This window comes from Chanodichthys erythropterus, chromosome 17 (assembly GCF_024489055.1).
Source record: "Chanodichthys erythropterus isolate Z2021 chromosome 17, ASM2448905v1, whole genome shotgun sequence".
Taxonomy (NCBI): domain Eukaryota; kingdom Metazoa; phylum Chordata; class Actinopteri; order Cypriniformes; family Xenocyprididae; genus Chanodichthys; species Chanodichthys erythropterus.
In genome coordinates this window covers 39,207,947-39,235,657 of record NC_090237.1, presented here as the reverse complement: position 1 = coordinate 39,235,657, position 27,711 = coordinate 39,207,947, and the positions used below count along the sequence as shown (strand labels likewise).

At 37.9% G+C, this 27,711-nt stretch overlaps 1 protein-coding gene across 1 annotated transcript; it reads right to left on the bottom strand.

Annotated features, from left to right (window-relative positions):
• Window positions 1–1,666: 1,666 nt before the first annotated feature.
• rinl (Ras and Rab interactor-like) lies at window positions 1,667–27,660 on the bottom strand. Its single transcript, XM_067365568.1, has 14 exons — window positions 27,260–27,660; window positions 26,265–26,316; window positions 26,125–26,185; window positions 25,410–25,538; window positions 25,155–25,309; window positions 18,038–18,146; window positions 17,377–17,449; window positions 17,041–17,129; window positions 16,833–16,933; window positions 13,417–13,633; window positions 11,975–12,574; window positions 10,144–10,461; window positions 6,285–6,416; window positions 1,667–2,591 (listed from the first exon to the last, which is right to left on the bottom strand). The coding sequence occupies exons 4-14, from the start codon at window positions 25,432–25,434 to the stop codon at window positions 2,170–2,172; spliced, it is 2,241 nt and encodes a 746-aa protein (XP_067221669.1). The 5' UTR covers window positions 25,435–25,538; window positions 26,125–26,185; window positions 26,265–26,316; window positions 27,260–27,660; the 3' UTR covers window positions 1,667–2,169.
• Window positions 27,661–27,711: the final 51 nt, after the last annotated feature.

The window sequence follows — 27,711 nt, the reverse complement described above, 5'->3', positions numbered from 1 at the left end:
AACTCAAAATCTTTGATGTTTTTGGTAACAAATGAATGGGAAAACATGTACAATAGTTCCCTCTAGTGGTCACAATGAACGGCAGATAATTCATAGTAGGCCTACATACTAACAGCTGTTCCAATACCCACACTTGCGGTCTTGGCCACTTGAGGGCGCGTGCACGCAACAGGAAGTGTGCGCGCAAGACTGTCCCGGGTCTGACAAATGCCAAAGCACAGTACAGTTAACGCACACACTAAATCTGGGAGCTAAGCATATCTATCCCAACATATGTATTTCACATCTCTAGGAAAACTTTAAATTAACTAGATTTCACATTGGTATTAAATGTAAAGTGTTGGACATGTTATTGTTGCAGAGATGAGTGTGAGTTGAAAAACCTTTAAAATGTCTGTTCAGTCCCCATAACAAACACAATTTATGATAGTTTATTATAAAGAGTATTGAAAATCGTAGCATTTTTACAACACTATGTTGTAAGAGCATCCCTTCGGGAAATCAAAAGTTCTACGCACACTTGTGGTCTTCAACACTTGAACACTTGGGCCAAATACAGGAAATACATCATGCACGTAGACAAGTGGTCAAGTGCAAAGACCGCAGTGTGGGTACTGGGACGTGCCCTAATTCTGAAAGGGTATGGATGACAGGAAGAGGAAATGTCTGAATTCAGATAAATTCAACAAGGTCACACATTAGAGGAAATTCATTAGTCTAACAAGATGGACAAAACAGATAACGTAAGGTGTGCTAGTTCAGATTTTCCTTTTGTAAACCTGATTCCTGTTGTTTGGCAGGAATCAGGTTTACCCCTCAGGTTTTAAATATATATATATATTTAATGTGTGTATATATATATATATATATATATATATATATATATATACACACACACACACACACACTGACATTCAAAAGTTTGAGATCGGTAAGATTTTGACAGAAATCTCTCTCTTCTGCTTACCAAGGCTGCATTTATTTAATTAAGAATACAGCAATATTGTGAAATATTATTACAATTTAAAATAACTGTTTTCTGTGTGAATATATAGTAAAGTGTAATTTATTCCTGTGATCAAAGCTGAATTTTCAGCATCATTACTCCAGTCTTCAGTGTCACATGATCCTTCAGAAATCATTCTGATATGATGATTTGCTGCTCAAGAAACATTTATGATTATTATCAGTGTTGAAAACAGTTGTGTGCAATTTTTTTCAGGATTCTTTGATGAATATAAAGGTCAAAAGAACATGATATTTTGTACACTACCATTCAATTGTTTTTTTTTGGGGGGGGGGGGGTAAATTGATACTTTTATTCAGCAAGGATGCAATAAATTGATCAAAAGTGACATTAAAGACATTTATAATGTTACAAAAGATTCTATTTCAAATAAATGCTGTTCTTTTAGAACTTTCTATTCATCAAAGTTCATAAAACTCTAAAAAAAAAAAAAAAAAATCACGGTTTCCACAAAAATATGAAGCAGCACAACCGTTTTCAACATTGATAATAATCATAAATGTTTCTTGAGCATCAAATCAGCATATCAGAATGATTTCTGAAGGATCATGTGACACTGAAGACTGGAGTAATGATGCTGAAAATTCAGCTTTGATCACAGGAATAAATTATAATTTACAATATATTCACATAGAAAACAGTTATTTTAAATTGTAATCATAATTCATAATATTACAGTTTTTACTGTAGTTTGGATCAAATAAATGCAGCCTTGGCGAGCAGAAGAGACTTCTTTTAAAAACATAAAAAAAACAAACAAAAAAAAAACTTACTGATCCCAAACTTTCAAACAGCTTTTAAACAGCTTTATATACAATTTGTTTTGTCATAACAGGTTCATGAGTAATTTGTACTGAAAAAGGAAATGCATTACTCTAGGACTCTTGCTATTGCTATAGTCCCTTCTTCAAAGTAAGTCTATGGGAATTTTTAACCCATTTTATGATCTAACAAGTGAAAATCATAATCCTGATTGCTTAGAAAAGCAATAGCATGAACTCTTCGCATTAAGTTGCATGATTTGAGGTATCATCTGAGTAAATGGCTTTGCCTTTTAGAAGCATCAGTTCAATGTTAAGTTCTTTAATACCACGTGTGTATTAATTTAGGATCCTGTGAGATTCAGTTGTCTTCTTTCCAGCTTACTCTCCATCCCCTCTTTCGGGACTGGGGAAGTCCAATGTCTCTGTTAACTGTATTTGTTCTGGATCTGCACTTCCCTCCTCTTCTTCTGTCACAGCCTCTAATTCTTCATCCAAACCCTGCACTGCTTCTTGAATGCTATGGATGGCTGGCTCGACGTCAGTCAGACTGCTGGACTCTTTGCTCTCATTTAAACAGTTCCCGTCCTCCGTTGTTCTACGGCTTCCCTCTGCCGGTCCGTGCCTCCGTATGGTCCTGCGGTTTCGGCTGTGGCGTGACTGGTTGCCGTGCAGTGTGCGTCTGCGGTGCCACTGGCTGAGAGACTTGTGTGCTTCTGCACTGAGTTGACGCTTCGCTAGACGAGGTTGGAAGCTGCTAATGTAATAAAGGGCAGCGTAGAGAGACGTAAGGTAGTAGCCACCTGAGAGAAAGACAGAGAAAGCAGTTCTTTAATGAAACTACTGAACGCCTCCTTGGCCAAACTTTCATTGACGGTCATTCATTTGAGTATTCTAATGCAATAATGCCTTCATGTGCTATCTGAAGTTTCCTATTTCCCACTTCTGAAGTTGTGATTATGAGCTTGTTGCACTCAAGCGCTTTGTTTTTGGAAGGAATGGGAATCATGAAGGACACCAGGTTTATTCTTGCCTATTTATTGGGAAAATCTTATTAAAACCTTTATTATATTTAGCATCCCATTCATTAACAACCAAAGGCTATAAACATTCACTGCATTATCTAGATAGTCGATTCTGGAATTTCCATCAAAAACAGGCTATTTTTGTTATGAATAAAACATATATTATGCTTCAAATGATTATTCATACATGTACAAACCCGATTCCAAAAAACTTGGGACACTGTACAAATTATGAATAAAAAAGGAATGCAATTATTTGCAAATCTCATAAACTTATATTTTATTCACAATAGAATATAGATAACATATCAAATGTTGAAAGTGAGACATTTTGAAATGTCATGCCAAATATTGGCTCATTTTGGATTTCATGAGAGCTACACATTCCAAAAAAGTTGGGACAGGTAGCAATAAGAGGCCAGAAAAGTAAAATGTACATATAAGGAACAGCTGGAGGACCAATTTGCAACTTATTAGGTCAATTGGCAACATGATTGGGTATAAAAAGAGCCTCTCAGAGTGGCAGTGTCTCTCAGAAATCAAGATGGGCAGAGGATCACCAATTCCCCCAATGCTGCGGTGAAAAATAGTGGAGCAACATCAGAAAGGAGTTTCTCAGAGAAAAATTGGAAAGAGTTTGAAGTTATCATCATCTACAGTGCATAATATCATCCAAAGATTCAGAGAATCTGGAACAATCTCTGTGCGTAAGGGTCAAGGCCGGAAAACCATACTGGATGCCCATTATCTTCGGGCCCCTAGATGGCACTGCATCACATACAGGAATGCTACTGTAATGGAAATCACAACATGGGCTCAGGAATACTTCCAGAAAACATTGTCGGTGAACACAATCCACCGTGCCATTCACCGTTCCCGGCTAAAACTCTATAGGTCAAAAAAGAAGCCATATCTAAACATGATCCAGAAGCACAGGCGTTTTCTCTGGGCCAAGAGTCATTTAAAATGGATTGTGGCAAAGTAGAAAACTGTTCTGTGGTCAAAATTTGAAGTTCTTTTTGGAAAACTGGGACGCCATGTCATCCGGACTAAAGGGGACAAGGACGACCCAAGTTGTTATCAGAAGCCTGCATCTCTGATGGTATGGGGTCACATGAGTGCGTGTGGCATGGGCAGCTTACACATCTGGAAAGGCACCATCAATGCTGAAAGGTATATCCAAGTTCTAGAACAACATATGCTCCCATCCAGACGTCATCTCTTTCAGGGAAGACCTTGCATTTTCCAACATGACAATGCCAGACCACATACTGCATCAATTACAACATCATGGCTGCGTAGAAGAAGGATCCGGGTACTGAAATGGCCAGCCTGCAGTCCAGATCTTTCACCCATAGAAAACATTTGGTGCATCATAAAGAGGAAGATGCGACAAAGAAGACCTAAGACAGTTGAGCAACTAGAAGCCTGTATTAGACAAGAATGGGACAACATTCCTATTCCTAAACTTGAGCAACTTGTCTCCTCAGTCCCCAGACGTTTGCAGACTGTTATAAAAAGAAGAGGGGATGCCACACAGTGGTAAACATGGCTATGTCCCAACTTTTTTGAGATGTGTTGATGCCAAAATCAACTTATTTTTCCCTTAGAATGATACATTTTCTCAGTTTAAACATTTGAATTATCATCTATGTTGTATTCTGAATAAAATATTGAAATTTTAAACTTCCACATCATTGCATTCTGTTTTTATTCACAATTTGTACAGTGTCCCAACTTTTTTGGAATCGGGTTTGTAAATATGCTCTACTTCAACGACAAGACAAGGTGATGTAGCTGTTGTGGAAAAAACTAATGAAGAATAGCAGTCACAGCAACAATCGTTCTCCCCTCAGCCATGTTCCACCCAGGGTTGCCAGGTTTTCACAACAAAAGCCGCCTAATTTGTACTCAAAACTATCTGGGACCCAATTAACTTAATATTTAGCCCATGAAGCGACTCAAATAACATGATATTTAGCCCCTGGATTTCAAATTTTACCAGGAGAACCCCACCAAAATTGCATTCAGGGGTAAAATTCTATTTTTGGTGTGGTTCCCCTGGTAAAATCTGCATACCTGCGGACATGAAAAACAACCCGCGGCAACAGTGTTAAAGTAGCCCAATTGGCAAGACTGGTCCCACCCAACTCGAGATCTTAGGTATCAAAATTATCCCAGAGCTTCTCAGAGCACGGTTACAAAGTTTTCACAAAAAAACCCACCCCATCACTACTCAAAACTAGCCCAATTGCATTTCGGGGGTATCCCCTGGTAATATTTGCATTACAAGGGCTATATATCTCGTTATTTGGGATCACTTCAACCCGCGGACATGAATATTAACCCGTGGCAACAGTAGTGGAAAACCATGGACTTGGCGACACTGTCCCAGTGTTAAATACAATTTGAGAGGATGCTCATGTCCAGTTTGTAACTTGTATTTATGATGATTCCAATTAGCATGTGAAGGCAGCATAAATTATCTTTCATTACAAAAAATCAATTACATTTTTTAGTATATGTTTTAATTCTTTAAAGCTTTTATCCTCATGTTTTTCCAAATCCCTATGACTTATGTACATTCGGAAATTTGGTGCCAAATGTGTGTTTTTTTGTTTTTTTTTAAGAGTCACCTGAATGCTGTATGCTCACATGAGATGAAGACTGCCATAATAGTTTTCTAAAAAATATTATTCATGTTTTAATTATTCATGCTGCTCTCAATATATTTTTGCCATTTTGAAATGACGTGATGTGAGAAATTAGAAAAGTTGGGGGTTGTTTATAATTATATTTTATATAATTTTATAAATTATATTTATAGTTTATAAAGGTTTAAATATGGATATTTCTCTTACAGAAACCAATCACTTCACTTCAGAAGACCTTTATTAACCCCTTGGAGCCATATGGATTACTTTTATGATGGATGGATGCACTTTTTTGGGCTTCAAAATCTCAGTTGCTATTCTCTCCCATTATAAAGCTTGTTTGACTGAAAGAAGATAGTCTTACACACCTAGGATGGCTGAGGGTGAGTAAATTATGGGATCATCTTCATTTTTGAGTGAACTGACCCTTTACAGGAACAGCATAGTCCATAGTGATGGTCTATGGTATGATTCGCCATCCATCAATCCAAACAGAAAAATAAGCATGAGAAAAGTGTAAAGTGCCTTTGATGACACAGTTCAGGATAGTCGCTAATAAAAGGATTGGAATTGTCCTTCCATTGAGATGAATAAGAATGCCAATGGATAGATCTCTACAGGTAATATAGACCCTCTTGTTTCAGACAACAGCCATTGATTGAGTCAGAAGCTGACATGTTGGACAGTCACAGCGTCACAGTGTTTGCCCTCATCAAGAACCCAACCTACCCTACCAATGACTTACTCCTAGTATTGTACTCCAACTAGTATTGTACAGTAAATACTGTTTATGAGTGTGAATGCGTGTATCCCCTACCCTCTCCTTGTAGTTGCATGGGGTCCAGCAGCTCCATCATGTAGTCAGTGTCAACCTGTAGTATAGCTACATCACTACGCAGCAACACCCATGTCAGGCACGGCAGGAAGTCATCTGCCCCGAAAACCGTTCCTGACACAAAACAATCAACATATTCAAATCTTCTACCTGATAACGACACAGGTATTCAAATGTTTTTAAGTGCCTTGCGGTAATCATAGCTATATGGGTATGTATGGACAGTGCTGGGTAGTAACTATTACATGTAATCAGATTCCAAAAATTAAATACTTGTAATTAGATTACAATGCATTTTAAAATATTCATTATCTAGTGCCCTATGATTTCTGTGCTGCAGTGTAATCCAGTCGTAAAAACGGAATTTACTGTATAACGCGGAATGTTACATAATTTGTCAAATATTTTATGAATAAACAAAAAGTAGCTCAGTACACTTAAATCATGATATTGACTAGTGTCTGTGAATATTAAACCGCAAATAGACTATTTAAACGTGAATACTGCATGTTCTCTGTGAATGAATGGCGCAGACGCATGGTTTCATTTCCCACACACACTGAGGTACGCGTGTTTTCAGCCTCTGCCGCCTCACTATATGAGGACATGAATGCATGAACTTCATCTCCAGAGTCACTTCATGAACATTTTACCATTTCATTTCAGAAAAAAAAAAAAAAAAAAACTATCTTCATATCATAAACACACAGAAACTCAAAGGTCTTCACAGCAAATAAAAAATCTGGTTTAACTTGAAGAAATTGTGACAGAAATATAATGTACAGTAGAAAGCAGCTACATCTCAATGTAATAATAATACACTAATAATAATAAATTATTATTAAAACATTATTTTTTAAGGAATAATCATATTTTTTCTTCCATGTTTTAAATTTAACATTAAAGCTCTGTTGTGTGACATTTTTTTTTTTTTTCATATGATTAAAAGATAAATTAAAATTGTTTTATGCCTTAATTTGATTGCCAGAAAAATTAAAATACACAACCAAATTTCTGGAAAAAAAAAAAAAAAAAATCCCAAGGCCCTATTATTGTAGGGCCCTAAAAAAAATAATAAATTTAGTTGTTTTTTATGAAATCAATTAATTAGACATGCTTTTTTGATAAATTAAATAATTAAAATGGAATCCAGAAAACTTAAAACAGAAAACACAGAGTTGTTAAAAATAAAACATAATTTGAACTTTTAAACTTTGTATAAGTTTCATAATTACAATTAATTTTACATGCTTTTTGATTATTAAAATTTTATTTAACCACTAATATGGAGTCAAAAAAAAAAAAAAAAAAAAAAATGGAAAAAATGGAATTGGGAAAAAATAAAACGGGCCCTAGTTATCAGACTACAATTAGTTTTTTATTGATTACATAATTTTCTCACAATGGCATTAAATTATTCATAATTCATTGATTCTCCCTACTACAAACAGTTCCCTTCTACTTAGTGTTGTATTTTGATTTATTTTAAAAGTCTTTATTTTATTTTATTTTTATGATTTAATAATTTAATAGCTTTTCATTAAACTCACAAACCCCAATCTGGGAAACCCAGATATAATGTAATATTTAATGCACTTCATGTTTATGGTAACAAAGAATGCAATATATTTTCTTTCTCTTTGCATTTTTATATCAATTTGATATAACATTATCCTATTCAAATCAATGTGATAAATGAGTTTAGTCAAAAGTAATCCAAAAGTAGTCCAATTATACGACCTTAAATGTGTAATGTCATGGATTACGTTACTAACTACAACAGCAGCGTAGCCAGAAAAGTGACTCTGGGTGTGTATCAGAAAAACTGGGTGTGCCATATTTATTGTCCGATTAATGTGCAACCGGACAAAGTAAATTGTTGTAGGGGGGTCTGGGAGCATCCCCATTTTCGGGATTTTAACGACGCATTCTGGTGCACTCTGACAAGAAAATAATTGGAAAAAACAACATTTGCTTTAAGTAAAAACAAAACAAACAAAAAAATTATTGACGGCTGGGCATTGACACCAATTTCACCAGTGGATTTGATTTTGATTCTGAAGCTTGTGGTTTGATTTTGATTTGATTTCCTTGATTCAGTATTGACTAATTTGGGGCCTGTCAGGTACAGCAAATTTCCTCAAAGAAAAAAAATCTCTCTCAACACTGTAAACTATACAGGGAACCACAGCTGGTAGCCTACATCACTGTTATATTAAAGATTAATTTATTTATAAGCTACTTACATATAAATTACACAGTTTTTATAATAACGTTATGATAAAAACAAAATTATGACAATTATATTTCTACTCATTTTTATATAGACCTAAACATTTAAATGGTGGCTGTCATAAAACAGATTTATACATTCAATTTTGAAGCACATGTTAAGCACAAATACAATGAATATGCAATAGTGCATATATTTAGCAAAATGCTCCTCTTGAAGTTCATTTTTGTAGCTGACTGATGCGTTTTTGGACATTGAAGGGCTTTTCTGAGGTAAATGTGACATGATGACATGATACGGATTTTGGTAAGTTCTACTATATCTTTCAACATACCTTTGGATAGGGATGGGTATCGTTAAGGTTTTAACGGTATTACTACTCTTACCGATACTGCTTATACTTTAACAGTATTCTTATCGGTACTTTTTGTTATATATATATATATATATATATAAGAGCTGAATTAACTTTGCTTTATGGTGTCTGGCATTTTTAGTGTTTTATATAATATACAGTAAGAACTGACAAATACAATAAAACAAAGATACAAATGAAATAAAGTGATTTCATTTGTTCATGTGTTCAGGTAAGTAATATAGGCCTAACCTATAAAAGAAATTGAAGTAAAGTAACCAAATGTAAAATAACACTGCATGGTTTTCACTGTATAAATTAATAGATCAATGCTTATTAAATCTAACTATATTCAGATGAAGAGCTGTGAGTGATTTTCTCTTTGCATTTTCTTGTTTGATTAACACTGATGGCACAATCATCAGAAGGTGACTGCTTTCACTTTAAGACAATAGATATAACACACATCGGATTTTCTCCCAGCTGTTCATGTACACTTACGATATAAACTGCGTTTAAGTAGCTAAATCCGGTTAACATATTTTTGTGTGCATTTGATCGCTTGAACGTGCACCTGAAGCCCAACATGTAATATGTTTGTCTATTTGCGCACACACAGCATCTCTTGCGCGGATTACTGTGCTTTCAACGTTTTAAAACGTTGATAATTATCAAACATTTACTGCAATTTAGCAACAGTAAAGACTGGATTTTACAACAATCATCGATTGTGCTGATTTTGACGTTAAGTTTGGGTTTTGGGAGGAATGAACGCGCAGAGCTGTGAATAGAAGGTGTGCTAGACAAAACGCGGCTAGTTTTTAGTTTTTAGTTTACCTCAGATATCTTCTTTCTGATCCTTGGAAGCCAAAATCGAAAGCCACACAAGCCACAGAGAGCCAAGAATGATCGCGAAAGCTCGAGAGACGTCTATGGTCTCACTCCAGTCTATGGGAAAGTAGCCCATTTTCGATACTTGTGAGGTTTGTTGTGCTTGCAATTTCACCTGGACCTATTTTAGGTACGCCACTGAACTACAATTTTGCCATGTAATTTGGAATCAGTAACTGATTACTTACTTAAGTAATCTACCCAGCACTGACTATGGAATTGTTGGTTATATGGAATGGGGAGTTATTGGGAGTATGTAAACAGTTGTAAAAAGTGTAATGTGGAATGACCCACAGGCATACATTGACCATGAGAATGCAGAAAGTCTGCATTGCATCTCTACAGTAGTCTACTTCACTCACCGGGCTTAGCATTAGCATTCATGCTATGGTAGATATTCTTGCAGACTTTGAGCAGGGTGTTAACTTTTTTACTAGGTGAGTAGGCCTCATGCATTGCAGTCCAGCGTTGCTGGATCTTTTCCATCATGCTGGAATCAGGTACCCCGGCCCCGGCTGCGCCCTCCAGCTCCTCCAGGCTGCGGTTCTCCAGTGTGCTCTTGTTTTTTTCTAAACGCTGCAGAGTGCCGTCATCCCTGCGGGCTGTCTTTAGATACACGTAAAGGTGAGCGTAAACTGGCTTCAAAGCTACTTTATGTAAGGCAAGCTCCAGCATAGCATCTAAAGAGAGAAAGAAAACAGATTTGTGAATAAATTTGGTTTTAGTAGAGGCGAATATAAGATTTGTTCCTACTGTATATGGAATTCTTGCTAGATAGTTACTGTATGTACTATAGCACCATATATATGTTTATTATTATTATTATTATTATTATTAAAGACATCCCCCTCCCCCCCACAATGAAGCTCACATTCATTGTGTAGGCATACCTATTATTTCCAATAGAGAAATTCAGTTGGGTAACACTTTATTTCGATGGTCCACTTTAGACATTCTACTAAGTATGGCCCTGTTTCCACCTGGTATCTGCCTCATCTGACTGACCAAAACACATCTTAATGCCAGGTGGAAACAGGGGACCTAGTATGCCATGTTTCAAAGGATGTAATATAAGTCTCTGGTGTCTCCAGAATGCGGCTGTGAAGTTTCAGCTCAAAATACCCCACAGATCATTTATTATAGCTTGTCAAATTTGCTCCTATTTGGGTGTGAGCAAAAACGCACTGTTTTTGTGTGTGTCCCTTTAAATGCAAATGAGCTGCTGCTCCCGCCCCCTTTCCAGAACAGCTCAACAAAATAAAGCTGGAGAATCTCACACAGCCAAAATGAGGATTGTCAGTAATGGCGGTCAGCCTTACATTGTTCAAACCGGAGTCGACACTGATGGAGAGACTCAGGAAGAAGTTACAACTTTTAGAATGAAACTGGACGTTTCTGAATGGTTAGTGGATAAATTGATGTAGTTGCTGTGGAGTTGATTCAACTCATCCACTAGCATGTGCCGTCATGTTCATCTTTTGAGTTGAATTGACCCTCGTTTGTGAAGCAGTCCGGCGTAAAATGACGGCATGTCAACATCGCTCTACTACAACAACTCTTCCTCTTCTCTAAAGCAGCCCAACATGGCCCCGTCCCCTTTGTTGTGTGATCTCGGGGGCGGTGTTTATGTCAATTTTAGGGTTTGTGACATCACAAACCCAAGAAGAAGCTCATTGTAGTCCCTACCAGCCATTTGTTGTAGTCCTTAAAAAGCAATTTCTGTAAAAGAAAATATCTCGCTTTGCAATGAACTTTGACCGTCGTAACTTTGCAGATGTTGTTTATGTTAAAAAGTGAAATCATAATCAAGGACCCCTTTAAGTAACTTTGCAACTACATGTCAATTAGCAGTCATTGAGTATTAGTAGACCGTTAGGTTTGAAGAATAATTTGACATGTAGTTCACTTATCAGTGAATGTCTGTTGGGGAGCATCAAAATAAAGTATCAGCAGATATAAAGCAGACAGTCTACTAATACTCTGACTGCTAGTTGGCATGTAGTTGCAAAGTTACTTATAGTTAGTAGAATGTCTAAAGTTGCCCATCGAAATAAAGTGTTACCTCCAATTGTATTTGTTGATAAATTAATGCAGATAAGCTGAAAAGTTATGTGCGTTAAACATTTTAAAAAGGAACTCAGGTATTATAATGAAATTTAATTATAATGCCTTTAACTCATCTCCAGGTCATACCCAGCTCAAAATCTGAAGTGTCTCCAAAGCTGTCTGTGATGCTTTGGATCTCTGGACAATCAAACAGCATTTCCCTCAGGGCAGTGAGAGCCGAACGCACTTCCTGCAGCATCTCGGTGGAGGTCACTTCAGGAGCGGTTCCACTTGTGAGAGTTTGCTCTACAAATCCCCTGACAGCATCTGCAAAAGCCCCACCCTTCCGTTCCGCCATCTCCTGAACCCGTTTACTCAGTCTTCGCTGTGGCGACACAAGCCCACCTAGAGCCTGACCCACTGCCGAGAGTCGGTTCTTCATCTTATCTGCCAAATGGAAGCGGGGCGAATGTAGGGATGGGGACGGGCTTGAAGCTGGTTCAGACTCCTCCTCTATACTGCTGACTGACAGCGAGTCCAGCTCTAAGCAGGGCGGTTGAAGCAGAGAGGAATTCAGCCATATCTTGTCCTCTATCCACGACACACGGTGTGGCGACTGAGGGAGAGGGCTCTGAATGGAGTCTATGCTTGCTCTTTTTAGGGGGTCTTCTGTGCTGACGTTACTCGCCCTTCGAAGCACAACTCCGCCTGGGGTAGATGGAGTGACTGGACTCTTCTCAAATGATCCTTTGAGAAGAAACAAAGACATGAACTTATATAACACTTTCTAACAGCCTCCTTTTTTATCAGCACATCCTGTTGTAATATATAAACATTAGCTGCTTTTCCACCATCAGGTGCGTTTTGGTCGATCAGATCACAAGTAGACGAGAGAGACACATAGCCGTCTACACCTGGTGTTTTAGTCCGTCTCTTTTGTCCACTTTCAACCACTTCTGTCCTGATTTCTTCGAGGGGAGGGTCTATGAGTGGGCAAATCTAATGGACGACGCAATGAACATGTCCGGAGATGACGTATAAACATACAGGAAGCAGCAGCTTTCGTTTCTGCTCTGACAGCCGCGAGACCGCGCTGAACACAGTAAAGGCATGTTAGAAAACAGAAATGTTTAGAGAACACTGTTCTTAGTTTGTTTTTTGTCTTCAAACCAAACTTATGGCTTCAGCTGGCAAAGTTAATCCCGTCTGGCTAATGCGCTTCCCATAAAGTTTATTGTGTCAGTAGGCGGAGAGCAGCCAGTGTTTAGCAGCAGTTCGAACACTTTCAACCGCATAAGCGTTTACACTAAGAACGCAATCTGGTCGTTTTTGCGTTTTGCCTACCTATGGATGTGGTCGAAAGTGGACAAGGTCAAAACGTTTTACACCCTGATTAGCCCTGTATTTAGAGTTGTCCACTTGCGATCTGATCGACCAAAACTCATTTTAATACCAGGTGTAAACAGGGCCTAAGAACAGTAAGGAACGGTTCGTTATACTTCCACTAATTGAAAATGTTATAATAGTATATAAATAATACTTAAATTGCCTGAAATCATATAACTAAAGCAAAAAAAGTCCAACACTACCTCTGTCATGGTCAAAACTGCTAGAGTTGTCCTCGGCTAGTGTAAGTGACCTCTGTTTCAGTCCTCTCCCTTCCCATGCTCTTGTGGTACTCAACCGCTTGTCTCGCCTGATTGGACGATTGATTGGATTGGATGAAGAATGAGTAAGCCAATCATCCCCGTGCTCTTGAAGGTACAACGGATTGATGAAGCACAGGGCACCACTGGCGGCTGTAACCTGCCAACAAACAGATATAATTTGAAGATCACATCTCCCATTGGTGATGACTTTATAGAATATAACTGTAAGTGTTAATCATTGTGGTTCAACTAGAGAAGTGGAAAAACTCAACTCAAATGCCAAATTAAAAAGAACAGATGTGGACACATTTGTTGTGGTGGTAAATTTCAACTTCTTTGTCCATAGTCAGTGCTGGGTGGATTAATTACAAATTGTAGCCAGTTACTGATATATAACGTCTAATCATGTAATCAATAAGAAAGTAACTGTAGTCTGATGATGAGTATTTTAAAATGCAGTATAATCTAATTACCAGTAATTTTTGGAATCTGATTACATAATCCAGATTACATGTAATCAGTTACTACCCAGCACTGTCCAGTTGAAGAGGTTTGGGGATCTTCTTACATTAAAGCACCCGCTAGCATCATAAATTGATGTTTGGACAATGGTTTTCCGCTAATGGTTTTGATAACTTTTTGTCATTGTCTAGATGATACATGTCAAATTTCATGGGAACCAGACAAACAGTCTTAGAAATATTGTTACATTTTTGGTTTCACTTTATTTAAAGATGTCCTTGTAATAACACAAACAAGGACTAAGTAATATTAATTAATAGCCCGTACTTACTTAAGGGTTAGAGCTTTATGGTTAGTCGCATGTTGCTTATGCTATGGATTGTAATTGTGCATAATTTATACTTCAGAAAGTAGATGTAACATGTAACTGTCACGAATACGACCTCTGTGGCCCCCTCCGATCGCCATCTGAGGGCGCCATCTCCTGAATACTAACCACCCCCGGACTCCATTACCCACTATCCTTTGCTCCCCTGATTAGCTCACCACCTGATTCATATCTTCCTGGACTATAAAAGACTCTTGTACCCACTGCCAGTCACGAAGTCTTGTTTTGCCCCGGCCATTAATTCTGAGCGTTTATTCCCCGTGTTTAGTTTATCTTGTGTATGACCCTGGACTGCCTTGACTACTCTGATCTAGCTCGCTGCCTGCCTTGTGTTCTGTTTGTTTGCCATCTGGTTTATCCTACCCTGTCTGCCGCCAGCCCTGACTTCTTGCCTGTTCCTGATACTGAGTTTGCCTTGCCTCCTATATTGCCTTTGCCGTTGTTTGACCCCAGCCTGTACGACTACGATTTACTAATAAAGCTGCATATGGATTATTCAGAGTCTGCCTCGTTACAGTAACATTAAGGGCCCTATCGTACACCAAATAAAAGTGTTTTTTGCCTGTTTCAGCCCGATGCTGTTATCATTTTCACGTCCAGCACCACGTTGTTTAAATAGCATTGTTTAAATGGTCTGAAAACGAGGTGTGTTCAGGTGCATCGTTGGCGTGTTGCTATTTTGAGGCAGCTGAAAACGACTGTGCCATTGACCAACTGAAACCTGATGTAAAGTCAATGGTGCAATATTTATTTTGTTATTTAAAGGATATGTTAGTAATATGTACCTATAGGCGGGTAACACTCTGCTTGTTACACACATAGGGACATACAGCAGCACACAAACATTTTTAACAATAAAAAATAAAAGAATTCCTCTCTGGAGAAGCATTCAGTCTTCCACCATTAAGAGAATAGTTATAACCCTTTTGGACCATGCACCTGGTGCGCCATCCATTTTTTTCCTGTCGTTAAACTAGAAAAACAGGATTTGGACACGAGAGTCTGGAATTAGGATTTCAAAGCATTCTCAGTTCTGGAGCACAAGCCTACAGTGCCCTCCACTAATATTGGCTCCCTCGGTAAATATGTGCAAATGTGACTGTGAAAATAAATCTGTATTGTTTATCCTTTTGATCTTTCAAATCAAAAGGGGGAGAAAGTAAAATATAACTGAAGTATATTCCCATTCATATTTACGATGTTTTCTTTGTTTTGTTTTTTGCATGAAATTGTCCATCCATGACTTCCTGTTCCACCAGGATTATAAACATGAGGAAACACAAAAGCCAAATTCCCTTAATCATTAATCGTAATGAGAAAAAGCAAAGAATATAGTTCTGATGTGCAGCACAAGATTGTTGAGCTTCACAAAATAGAAAGTGGCTGTAAGAAAATGGCTCAAGCATTGAAAATCCCCATTTCCACTATCAGGGCAATAATTAAGAAGTTCCAATCAACTAAAGTAACATACTGGATGGTGCTGGAGAATTGCAGAGATTAGTTGAGTCTTGAGCCTCAGAAAGCCTAAAAAAATGATCAAACAGCACCTACATCCCCACAAGTTGTTCAGGAGGGTTTCAAGAAAAATCCTTCTCGCTCATCCAGAAACAATCTCCAGCATATTCAGTTGTCAGACAAGACTGGAACTTCATAAGGGACCAGCTTCAATGGTCAGATGAAACTAAAACAAATGAGCTTTTTGGTAGCAAACCCACCAGATGGGTTTGGTGCACACATGGATAAAAAGTACCCCATGCCCACGGTTAAATATACTGCTGGATCTTTAATGTTGTGGGCCTAATTTTCTGCTAGACATCTTGTTCAGATACATGGTATCATGGATTCTATCAAATATCAACAGATAAAAAAATCAAAACCTGACCGCTTCTGCTAGAAATCCTATAGTGGGCCGTGGTTGGATCTTCCATCAGGACAATGATAAAAAACTAACATCAAAACCAACACAAAAATGTGTCACTGAGCACAAAATGAAGCTTCTGCCATGGCCATCCCAGTCCTCTGACCTGAACCCTAAAGAAAATGAGTGGAGTGAACTGAAGAGAAGCACCACCAACATGGAGCTGGAATCTGAAAGACCTGGAGAGATTCTGCATGAAGGAATGGTCTCTGATCTCTTGTCAGGTGTTCTCCAAACTCATCAGGCATTATAAGTGAAGACTCAGAGCTGTTCTCTTGGCAAAAGGAAGTTGCAATAATTGGGTGCCAATAATTGTGGCCAACATGAACTAGAGAAAAACATTTATCCCGCCCACTTTCGTTTCGTATTGTTTTACTTCAATAACAGGTTAGCATTTTGTGATTTTTTTGAATGAAAGATCAAAAAGATAAACAATATAGATTTATTTTCACAGCTGGCTTTGCTCATATTTACCAAGGGTGCCAATATTTGTGTAGAGCACTGTATATCACTTATTTAATACTGAGGAAACATTGTGAAATTGAAAACATTAGAGAAGTAAAGCAGAGCAGAGATGGTCTGTATCACCTGTATGGTGCACAGGACTGTTTCTGGCATTTCTGCAGTGTCTTGTGTTTCTGAAGTCATACTGTTAGCCTGCAGATCTGAGGAGGGACACAGCCAGGTCTCTGGAAGTCAAACACACAAAAGCCTTAAAGCTGAGAGAGTCTGACTGGTATAACAGCAGATTTATAGTGTAGTACAGAGAATGGGGAATGACAGGGCAAGCACTAACTTGGACCAAGCAGAGGAACAAGATGATCTGGTAGATTGTTAAGGGTGTAAACCCACGAGGGAACCAACAAACAGACAGGTAAAACATCCCTGAAAGAACATGCCAGATTAAAGAAACACATTAAAAACACATTATTTACATGGTTTAGCACTTCTAATCATTGGTGTAAGGGAAACAAGCAGATTCTCTTTCTCTGCAACTGCTTGCCCCATAGCAGATTTTAGTATTATTTACTATCTAACACAGATAGAGCTTCCTGTTACAACGTCCTGTTATCAAGAAAATCAGACGTGCTACCTTATCAACAGCTGCTAGATAAAAGAAACTCATCCCCACCTGCTCAGCGTGTAGAAGTGCAGCAGCTGAAAGAGATCAGGAAAAGCAAGATGTGACGTTGTCAGTTGAAGCGCTGTGAAAGAAAAAAGACATGTCACTTCGCACTTGCACTTGCAATATGAGTCATAAAGGGAAACTGGACAGACTAGTCATGAACTTCAAAAGAACACGGATGTAATGAGGAAATAGGATAGCTGCAGTGTTCATGATGTCAATTAGAACTGCATGTGCAAATGGAGAAGAATCTACTATGAAACTCAGAAACTTACACAAACTTCTCATGTACACTGCATAAACTGTTCAAATGGATTCCCATAGTGTACTTCCCATGTCTGTTTGTAACAGGAAATGTAGAAAACTTGCATGCTTTACATCTGTATCATGCCTGACTGTACCTGACAGCTCATTCATTTCCTTTCATGCAAAATAAAAAAAAGCTCTTTTTCGCTCTTTCATATATCAGGAAACTTAGCTGATGTTTCCCATATAAAATCATATATAAAAAGGAAAAAACTAAATGGGACAGTAGTTGATACAGTAATAGTACACAGCTATAAAATGTGGACAGCATAGCTGTTGCAAGTGTTGACAAGACGTTGAGCAAGACGTAGCAATGTTTAAGTTCATGATGAAATCCGAGTATCAATCAAGGATGAAGTACCTGTTCCAGTGGTTATGATGGGGAATTCTTTGACCGGCTCCCCACTGCCCCCTACAGACACGCAGAGAAGCTGGTCTTGAGGCAAAGACCCTTGGACCACCAGGAAACTCTGTGGAAGGAAACATTTAGATTATTTCATGACATGAGAAATACAATTTTAATTGGTGTTTTAAGACTTCTTTAAGTTCCATAATTTAAAACGTCCTCATCATCAATAAAAAAAAAGTATTTATATAATCAAGCTGTAAAAAAGCTTTGGAACAGACATCACGACTGCGTACTCTGGGGCAAGAAAACAATGCCTTCTTTTACATCATCGCATCGTTGGCCCCACCCACAGGTGTTCAGGCGATGAGCAGCGAGTCGATCCAGTAGTTGTTTACGATAAGACTGTGATGATAACAAGACTGATGCCACACAGATGTTGTGCTGTTCCTGACTGTGGAAAAACATCATCTTTGCATAAGCTGCCGACAGATCTCGATGTCAGAAAAAAATGGATTCGGTTTATTTTTAATGTCCCCCTAAAATCAAGATTTTTTTAGCTTTTAGTATGAATAAGTTAGCCTTAAAGTTATGAATAAGCTGGTGTGCTCCAAAACAATGACAAAATTCACATTTTGCAGGTATAAGCATTCAAATCTTACAGTCTCTCATTTCCGCTAAAATGGATCATGGATTTTCATGACATCACATCGCACTTCAGTTTCTTGTCAAATCTTCTGTCCAATCAAATGCTCTCTAGAATCTGAAGTCCGGCCCACTCCTAAACGCTCACATGTTTACTAGTTTCTACATGGTGCATGGCACACAGTGCACTATATACAGAATAGGGAAAGACTCAGACAGTTTAAACATGTTTTCCTTTGACGTAAATGAAGTCCATTTTCGCTTTAGTGTCACGTGAACCGCCACAAAGCTAGCAGCACACTCTGCTCCGGTGCAGAGCACAGAGTGGACCATGTGCGCGAGTCGGCTCAGACCACGAAAGGTATCGGATCCATTGGAATTCTGCACAGAATGATGTATATAAGCGATATAAATGACATTATGAGGAGAAATGGTTAGAGATTAGAAGGAAACTGAGGTTTTACAGAGTCTAACAGCTCTGGCCGAGCTGTAACATACACAAAACGCTATTGGCTGTTTTAAAAAAGGGGCGGGACTGTTCAATATATCACCCTGTCTTCCTGTTTCAGTTGATATTATGTCAACACATTGAATAATGCTGCATGTGCCAACACTCTTCAGTGGGCCTTTAACACGTCCTAGTCATGTCAGTGCTGACTTGTATAGACCTATTTGTACTGTACATTTGACCAGCGACTGTTCTGAGAACAAGTCGCAATACAAGACTGGCTTTGCCCAAAAACTTTTGCTCAAAGATCAGGAATCAACTGTTCTGGAATCAGCAAGGACCCCTCAATCTGTGCGTAACCTATTTCATTCATAAACCGGTAATAACAGTTAAATTCACAATGAACAATCCCAGTATTTTACTTTAAAGAACGCTCTGTTTATGATGGCTGAAGCTGTCGATCACGCAGCGCGAGTTTATCTGGACACTCACCAAATCTCTCGTTTTAGTGATGCTCTTACACTACATAATGAATCTTTTACTGTATTTACATTGTTAGCTATGCTGAATGCATTTTGAGAGAGTGTGAAATTCACTGCATTCACTCGATTAACAAACTGTCATCTGCTCAATGTTCATCACTGCAACTTTCCGTGTGATGAAATAAATCAAAATATAATGCAATAATCAACATTTTTCACTATTCGTTAATCAGCTGTAATAGTTCAAATGTGATAAAAGTATTCGAAAGGATTCCACACGTAATACTTATTTCAATTGCAAGGATGTCAGCCAATCACAGCAGTGGGCGTTTACACTGAAGTCTCACAGCAGACACGCCTCTTCAAACAGAGCGTTCAAATCAGAGGGCTAAAAGCTGGGTAGGACAACTATTTGAGGCAAAAATCATATTAAAATTATAAATGCACCTCAGGAAACATCAAAAATCAATTTCATTACCCCTTAAACCAAAAGGTTATATTGAGAGCACTGAGGATTAAAAACTGTGGAGAATGTTGTATCACTGTCATATAAGAACTTCTCTAAATACAGTGGGTACAGAAGGTATTCAGACCCCCTTAAATTTTTCACTCTTTGTTATATTGCAGTCATTTGCTAAAATCATTTAAGTTCATTTTTTTTCCTCATTAAAGTACACACAGCACCCCATATTGACAGAAAAACACAGAATCGTTGACATTTTTGCAGATTTATTAAAAAAAGAAAAACTGAAATATCACATGGTCCTAAGTATTCAGACCCTTTGCTTTGACACTCATATATTTAACTCAGGTGCTGTCCATTTCTTTTGATCATCCTTGAGATGGTTCTACACCTTCATTTGAGTCCAGCTGTGTTTGATTATACTGATTGGACTTGATTAGGAAAGCCACACACCTGTCTATATAAGACCTTACAGCTCACAGTGCATGTCAGAGCAAATGAGAATCATGAGGTCAAAGGAACTGCCTGAAGAGCTCAGAGACATAATTGTGGCAAGGCACAGATCTGGCCAAGGTTACAAAAAACTTTTCTGCTGCACTTAAGGTTCCTAAGAGCACAGTGGCCTCCATAATCCTCAAATGGAAGATGTTTGGGATGACCAGAACCCTTCCTAGAGCTGGCCGTCCGGCCAAATTGAGCTATCGGGGGAGAAGAGCCTTGGTGAGAGAGGTAAAGAAGAACCCAAAGATCACTGTGGCTGAGCTCCAGAGATGCAGTCGGGAGATGGGAGAAAGTTGTAGAAAGTCAACCATCACTGCAGCCCTCCACCAGTCGGGGCTTTATGGCAGAGTGGCCCGACGGAAGCCTCTCCTCAGTGCAAGACACATGAAAGCCTGCATGGGGTTTGCTAAAAAACACCTGAAGGACTCCAAGATGGTGAGAAATATTCTCTGGTCTGATGAGACCAAGATAAAACTTTTTGGCCTTAATTCTAAGCGGTATGTGTGGAGAAAACCAGGCACTGCTCATCACCTGTCCAATACAGTCCCAACAATAGTCCCATGAATTTCATCCTATAAACATGCGTATATGAGCGCTCACAGCCTAAACACAGGCGACACTCTTCTGCATGATGGTAACCACAAAATTAAAAAACATTACAGAAACTAGTCTAAATGTCCAACATAACTGAACATTAAACACTAACATAAACTAACAACATCTTTCCCTTTACTGAAAAACACATAAACTAACACTTTAATCCCTAAATTTACTCTACTAATGCAGTCCCTAGCAAAACATGCTGGGAACTACGGATCCACTGCACAGTTAGTTATGTCAACAATAATGTGTGCGTTTCACACAGCAATTTTAAGTTGACTGAACAAACACTTACTAAGTAAAGCTGACAATACTCAATTTTAGTAGAAACAACGCAGTTAAATTACGTTCATGTAGTTACATGAGTTTTTTAAGTAATGTGAACAAGAGTGGTTTGAGTGAAACTAACAACAGTGAAAGTTCATTTTTTTGAGTGCATGGTGGTGGCAGCATCATGCTGTGGGGGTGTTTTTCAGCTGCAGGGACAGGACGACTGGTTGCAATCGAGGGAAAGATGAATGCGGCCAAGTACAGGGATATCCTGGACAAAAACCTTCTCCAGAGTGCTCAGGACCTCAGACTGGGCCGAAGGTTTACCTTCCAACAAGACAATGACCCTAAGCACACAGCTAAAATAACGAAGGAGTGTCTTCACAACAACTCTGGGACTGTTCTTGAATGGCCCAGCCAGAGCCCTGACTTAAACCCAATTGAGCATCTCTGGAGAGACCTAAAAATGGCTGTCCTCCAACGTTTACCATCCAACCTGACAGAACTGGAGAGGATCTGCAAGGAGGAATGGCAGAGGATCCCCAAATCCAGGTGTGAAAAACTTGTTGCATCTTTCCCAAAAAGACTCATGGCTGTATTAGATCAAAAGTGTGCTTCTACTAAATACTGAGCAAAGGGTCTGAATACTTAGGACCATGTGATATTTCAGATTTTCTTTTTTAATAAATCTGCAAAAATGTCAACAATTCTTTGTTTTTCTGTCAATATGGGGTGCTGTGTGTGCATTAATGAGGAAAAAAAATGAACTTAAATGATTTTAACAAATGGCTGCAATATAACAAAGAGTGAAAAATTTAAGGGGATCTGAATACTTTCCGTACCCACTGTATGTGACACAACCAGCATTGACATCAAGGAAGCGCTCACTTTGTGGGTAAGAACTCTCTCACAAGAGGAAGTCAGTGCACACACAAGTTAGGTGCCAAAAAAAATCCAAAAATAGATGACAGAGAGAGCTACTTATCTGTTTAGTTTATTGAAACCAATCATGAATATGCTGCTAACATATTCACATTTGTTATATTTCATTGAAATTCATTCCCCAAACATATAAACAACAACAGCCTTGTTTAGAAGTTGTGTAGATATTTGATCATTTTGACATCACTCACAAATTATAAAGAATAAGAGTATGTGGGGCGATAGAAGTATCTTTCGCAGCTTTGAAAAAACTATTTTACACACATTTAATTTAATCGCCTCGGCACAGACTATAAGTGTTTGCAGACGCTTCTAAAAAAAGCACAATACTGGAACCTTGGATATACTGGTCAGGATAAAACTGAGATTAAGAAGAAGTAACTGGAAAACTTGATTTTGAACTTTTTACATTACATAGATATTGTATTATCTTGAATCATTATGTGTTGAATGAGCATTTATACCAGCAAAAGCAATGAACAAAGTCAAACTGCATAAGGCTCTATACCACCATTCTGAATCAACACACTGTAAATAATCACTTTCACCAACTGTAGAACAGATCTCACCTTACAATATTATGGTCCTTTATCTTACCTTACAATACTGTGGTCCTTTAAGACACCAGTGCTCTACTCTCTCTCTCTCTCTGCCTCTCCTTAAGTTCACTTGAAATCATGTACTCTTATCTAACTCTACTTCTGCAATTGTCTGCAACATAACAACGGTTCGTTTATTCCAAGAACTTATGTACTCAGCACTGGTTAGGTTACTAAAGCTTAACAAGATGATATTATAAAATAATTGTTTTATGGCACAGGTATAAACAGGAAATTATGACTGCCACTACCGTAAGTCAATCACTGAATAAACTTCTCCCTAATAGTGCACATTATGCTTCCATTATGCACTTAGACAAAGAAATGGCTTTTATTAAACAGGGTCCAAGTTCACTAAAGGGAACAGTGACTTCCCATAGTAACTATTTACAAAATAGCATCAATAATACTGAAGGCTCAGTGCTCAGTAACATAAGAGACTCACAGGACTAAACCTAAATGGCTTTATAAAGGCTGTTCAATAAATAAACTTATAATAGGTGAACATGATTTCACCAAGTACAGTTTTGTTGATCCTGGAACAACATTTTAATCAACCAATCAGATTTGAAGGACAACTTTACAGTTTATGTCAAGTTTAGGCTTACAGCCACACTCTTAAAAAATAAAGGTTCTTTTTTGGCATTGATGGTTCCATGTAAAATCTTTAAAGTGGAACTATAATGCCCCATTTACAAGATAAGTCTCTGGTGTCTCCAGAATGTGTCTATGAAGCTTCAGCTCAAAATCCCCCACAGATCATTTATTATAGCTTGTCAAATTTGCCCCTATTTGGGTATGAGCAAAAACACGCCATTTTTGTGTGTCCCATTAAAATGCAAATGAGCTGCTGCTCCCGCCCCCTTTCCAGAAGAGGGCGGAGCTTTAACAGCTCAACAAAGCTGGAGAATCTCACGCAGCCAAAATGATTGTCAGTAACGGTGTTCAGCCTTACATTGTTCAAACCGGAGTCGACACTGATGGAGAGACTCAGGAAGAAGTTACAACTTTTAGATGTTTCTGAATGGTTAGTGGATAAATTGATTTAGTTGCTGTGGAGTTGATTCAACTCATCCACTAGCATGTGTCGTCATGTTCATCTTTTGTGTTGAATTGACCCTCGTTTGTGAAGCAGTCCGGCGTAAAATGACGGCATGACAACAACACTCGACTACAACAACTCTTCCTCTTCTCTAAAGCAGCCCAACATGGCCCCGCCCCCTTTGTTGTGTGTTCTCGGGGGCGGGGTTTATGTAAATTTTTGGGTTTGTGATGTAACTAACCCAGGAAGAAGCTCATTGTAGTCCCTACCAGCCATTTGTTGTAGTCCTGAAAAATCAATTTCTGTAAAAGAAAATATCTCCTTTGCATTGAACTTTGAGCGTTGTAACTTTGCAGATGTTGTTAATGATCAAACAGCAACATTACACACTAACTAAAGTTAAAAAAGTCAAATCATAATCAAGGACCTCTTTAACATCCATGGAATCTTTCCATTCCACAAAAGGTTCTTTTTAGTGGAAAAAGGTTCTTCACACTAAGAAATAAATGATTCTTTTAAGAACTGTTTACTGAAAGGTTCTTTGGAGAACCACAAACGGTTCCAGGAACATATGTCTTACTTGGCAAATTCACGGTGACCTGTATTAATAATAAGGGCTATTAATAATTAAAGTCTAGCTTTTATAGAATTTGAAACTAAAATAATTCACGTAATGCAAATAATTGAATTATGAGTTATATTTGAAGTCATACTAAAAGTGCTTGACTGTTTTAACTTGCTTAAAATTAACCCAAAGTATGTTGGAAATTAACATTTATTCATATGTTTAATAAATTAACACTTATTATTAAGTTTAATGATTAATTAAACAATAAACATTTATAAAATTGCTTATTAATAAATGTTCACCTTTTGATTATTATTGTTGCCTCTATTAATTATGTGTCTGATTTTTAATTTCCACCCTATTTTGGGTTCAGTTTAAGCCAGACATACAGTCATTTTTAAACAATATAGGTTAAATAAAACTGCCCAGCATATTAGTCAAACATTTAACCCAAACAATGGGTCAAAACAACCGCTGATTGATTGCTGGGTTTATCCATTTACAACCCAACTTGGGTTGTTTTTAACCCAGCATTTTTAGTTCATTGCTAAAAAGAAAGTCAAGGCACCCACCCCAGAAGGTCTGCCCCAAAGAGCGGCGTGAGCCCCATGTTTGTCCCAGGGGCTCTTGGGAGCCCAGGCATCCTGACACAAGCGTAAACCTTGCAGTAGACTCAGGACTTTTGTCTGATCCCTGGAGACCCCATTGGGTACTGTGTGCATTTTCTCTATGAGAAAAAAAAAGGTGTTTAAATAATCATTAAATATTTAAAAATGCATAAGGAACAAAATGGTGATTCTGAGGATTGTATCAGTGCTATCTCTCACCTGTTCCCACTGGTTGTGAATTCATCTTTTGACTCTTTTATCATAATTGGTCGAACAGAAGAGCCCTGGACCTGTTCAGAAAATCTGTTCCAGCAAAAGATCTTCCATTTTAACTATGTTGATGTAACCCTGTTGATATTTAGAAACAGAGAAACAAAAGAAAATGGTGAAATGTTGAAATGTCTCTCCAAGCCTATATCATTTGTATTTTCATTTGTATGCCTTTTCGTTCTCTCTTTCTTTGTCATACAGTAGTTCCTTGTTAACAGTTGTTGAACGTGTTTTATCAGCAGTAAAATCTAAAGTCAAAAAGAGATTGTCTCTCTCTCTTTTTTTTTTTTTTCAAATTTAGGGGTGGAGTTTCTCCTGTGATGTGCAACTGTGAAAACACAGGGCCATGTGCTGTGACAAAAACAGCCACTTCCAGCTTGATGAAACACACTATGTGGACACACAAGCTCATTGCTACTCATTATTGCAATTTATCACATTTTAAAACAATAGTAAAGTCATTCAAACGCGCACTTTATTTTACAGTACATGCACTTACAGTGTACTCACCCAAGAAAGAATATAAGGTAACTACATGGGTTAAGGTTGAGTGCTTTAGAATTAGGTTCAGGGTTAAACTACACAATTTGTCTTTATAAAAAACTGGCACAGTAGGTCACACTTTGGGTGGATGATGAATGGATAAATGGTTAATTTCGCTTACATGTAGGCCTCCTTCCGTTTGTTTCAGTTTGACAGCTGGGAGATACATTGCTGGGTTTCCTCTGACAATAAAAAATGAGCACAAATTATTTTGAATTCATTGGGTGAAAAAAGAAATCATTCTGTGAAACAGAAACTTACCATGAAATTACTTTTCACTGCTGTAAACTTCATAATCTTATACACTGACCTCCTGAGTAAACACACACACACGTTAACACACTTAACCATATAATACAAGCATCGCATATACACACATACACATAAACCAATCATTTAAATGGCTTTGAAGTAAGCATTTTTACAGGGCTTTAAAAAACATAATGAATGTTGAGTAATTAGTGGTGTGATTGCTTTTTCCATGTACAACTTTTAGTATTTAGTCATCTTTACGTTGTTCAGAAATTTGTGCTTTATTTAATAGGCTATAACTTTTGGTCCCACTTTATATTAAGTGGCCTTAACTACTATGTACTTACATCAAAAACTAAGTACAGTGTACTTATTGGGTTCTTATTGAATTGCAAAACACTTTTGCTGCTATTGAGGTGGATACGGGTAAGGTTAGGGAAAGCTTTGGTGGTATGGGTAGGTTTAAGGGTAGGGGTAAGGTGTAAATAATTACAGATGTAATTACATGCAGGTGTTTTTAAAATATAAGTACAATGTAAAAACATGTATGTACACAATAAGTGCATTGAATCCAATGATTAATTTAAATGTAAGTACTCAGTAGTTAAGGCCACTTAATATAAAGTGGGTCCTAACTTTTTGTCAGCCCTTTCAGCTGTCATCAATAAGAACTGACAGTTTGACAGCCAGTCTTTTCAGTTTATTCTTAATCCATGTTTAATATCAATATTTATAATAAATAGTTCTCATTGCAGTATGTAATATTTAATATGCACTTATGGTGCAAATGTCAGTTTTGACATTTCTAACGAAAATGGAAGAAGCACGTGATTGCTCCCGAAAGTGTAAGCAACAGTAAATAATTCTGAACATAATTTCTTGGTAGACTACAGTACATATACTTTTCACTTCTGTACCCTGTTTTGTCCCATGTCGCAAGAATAAGTTGAGAAATATGCAATAAAAACTAACATGATGCAAACAAAAATCTTTGCTGAACTCACATGTGGTGTCTTCAAAATGTCCTCCTACATGAAGAAAAGACTGAACATCTCTGAAAGCTGCTCCAAACACCTCCACCCACTGCGAGCTTGCACGTGGAGTACCAAAGACTCCACATTACTAATCTTTTCTGCACTTAGTCACGTCACCTACAGTGAGATTCACTTTTGGTCTGTGACATATAGATGTCCGATTTCTGATCAGTATCAGCTTTGACAAGTGTGACAGAAGTCTTGATGATGCTCTTTGTGTCTCTCACACCATAAAGCTCCACCTACATTCATGACTGTGGTAAACCTCACAGTGAAAAAGTTACAAGTGAAAGTCAGATACAGCAGAATGATTATAGCTGAATGAGTGTAACAGTACCATGTAGATCAGATCAGTTCCATTTTAGTCTAGCCAGCAGTTACATGTCAAAAAATAAACCCATTTCCTTTTATGATGAGCATAA

Excerpts from the sequence above, each read along its gene's own strand:
- rinl (XM_067365568.1), bottom strand. The coding sequence starts at position 25,434 with ATGAATTCACAACCAGTGGGAACAG. Across the intron at positions 25,310-25,409 it reads TTCACAACCAGTGGGAACAG|AGAAAATGCACACAGTACCC; the intron begins GTGAGAGATAGC and ends TTTTTCTCATAG. Across the intron at positions 16,934-17,040 it reads TGTTCCTCTGCTTGGTCCAA|AGACCTGGCTGTGTCCCTCC; the intron begins GTTAGTGCTTGC and ends TTTGACTTCCAG.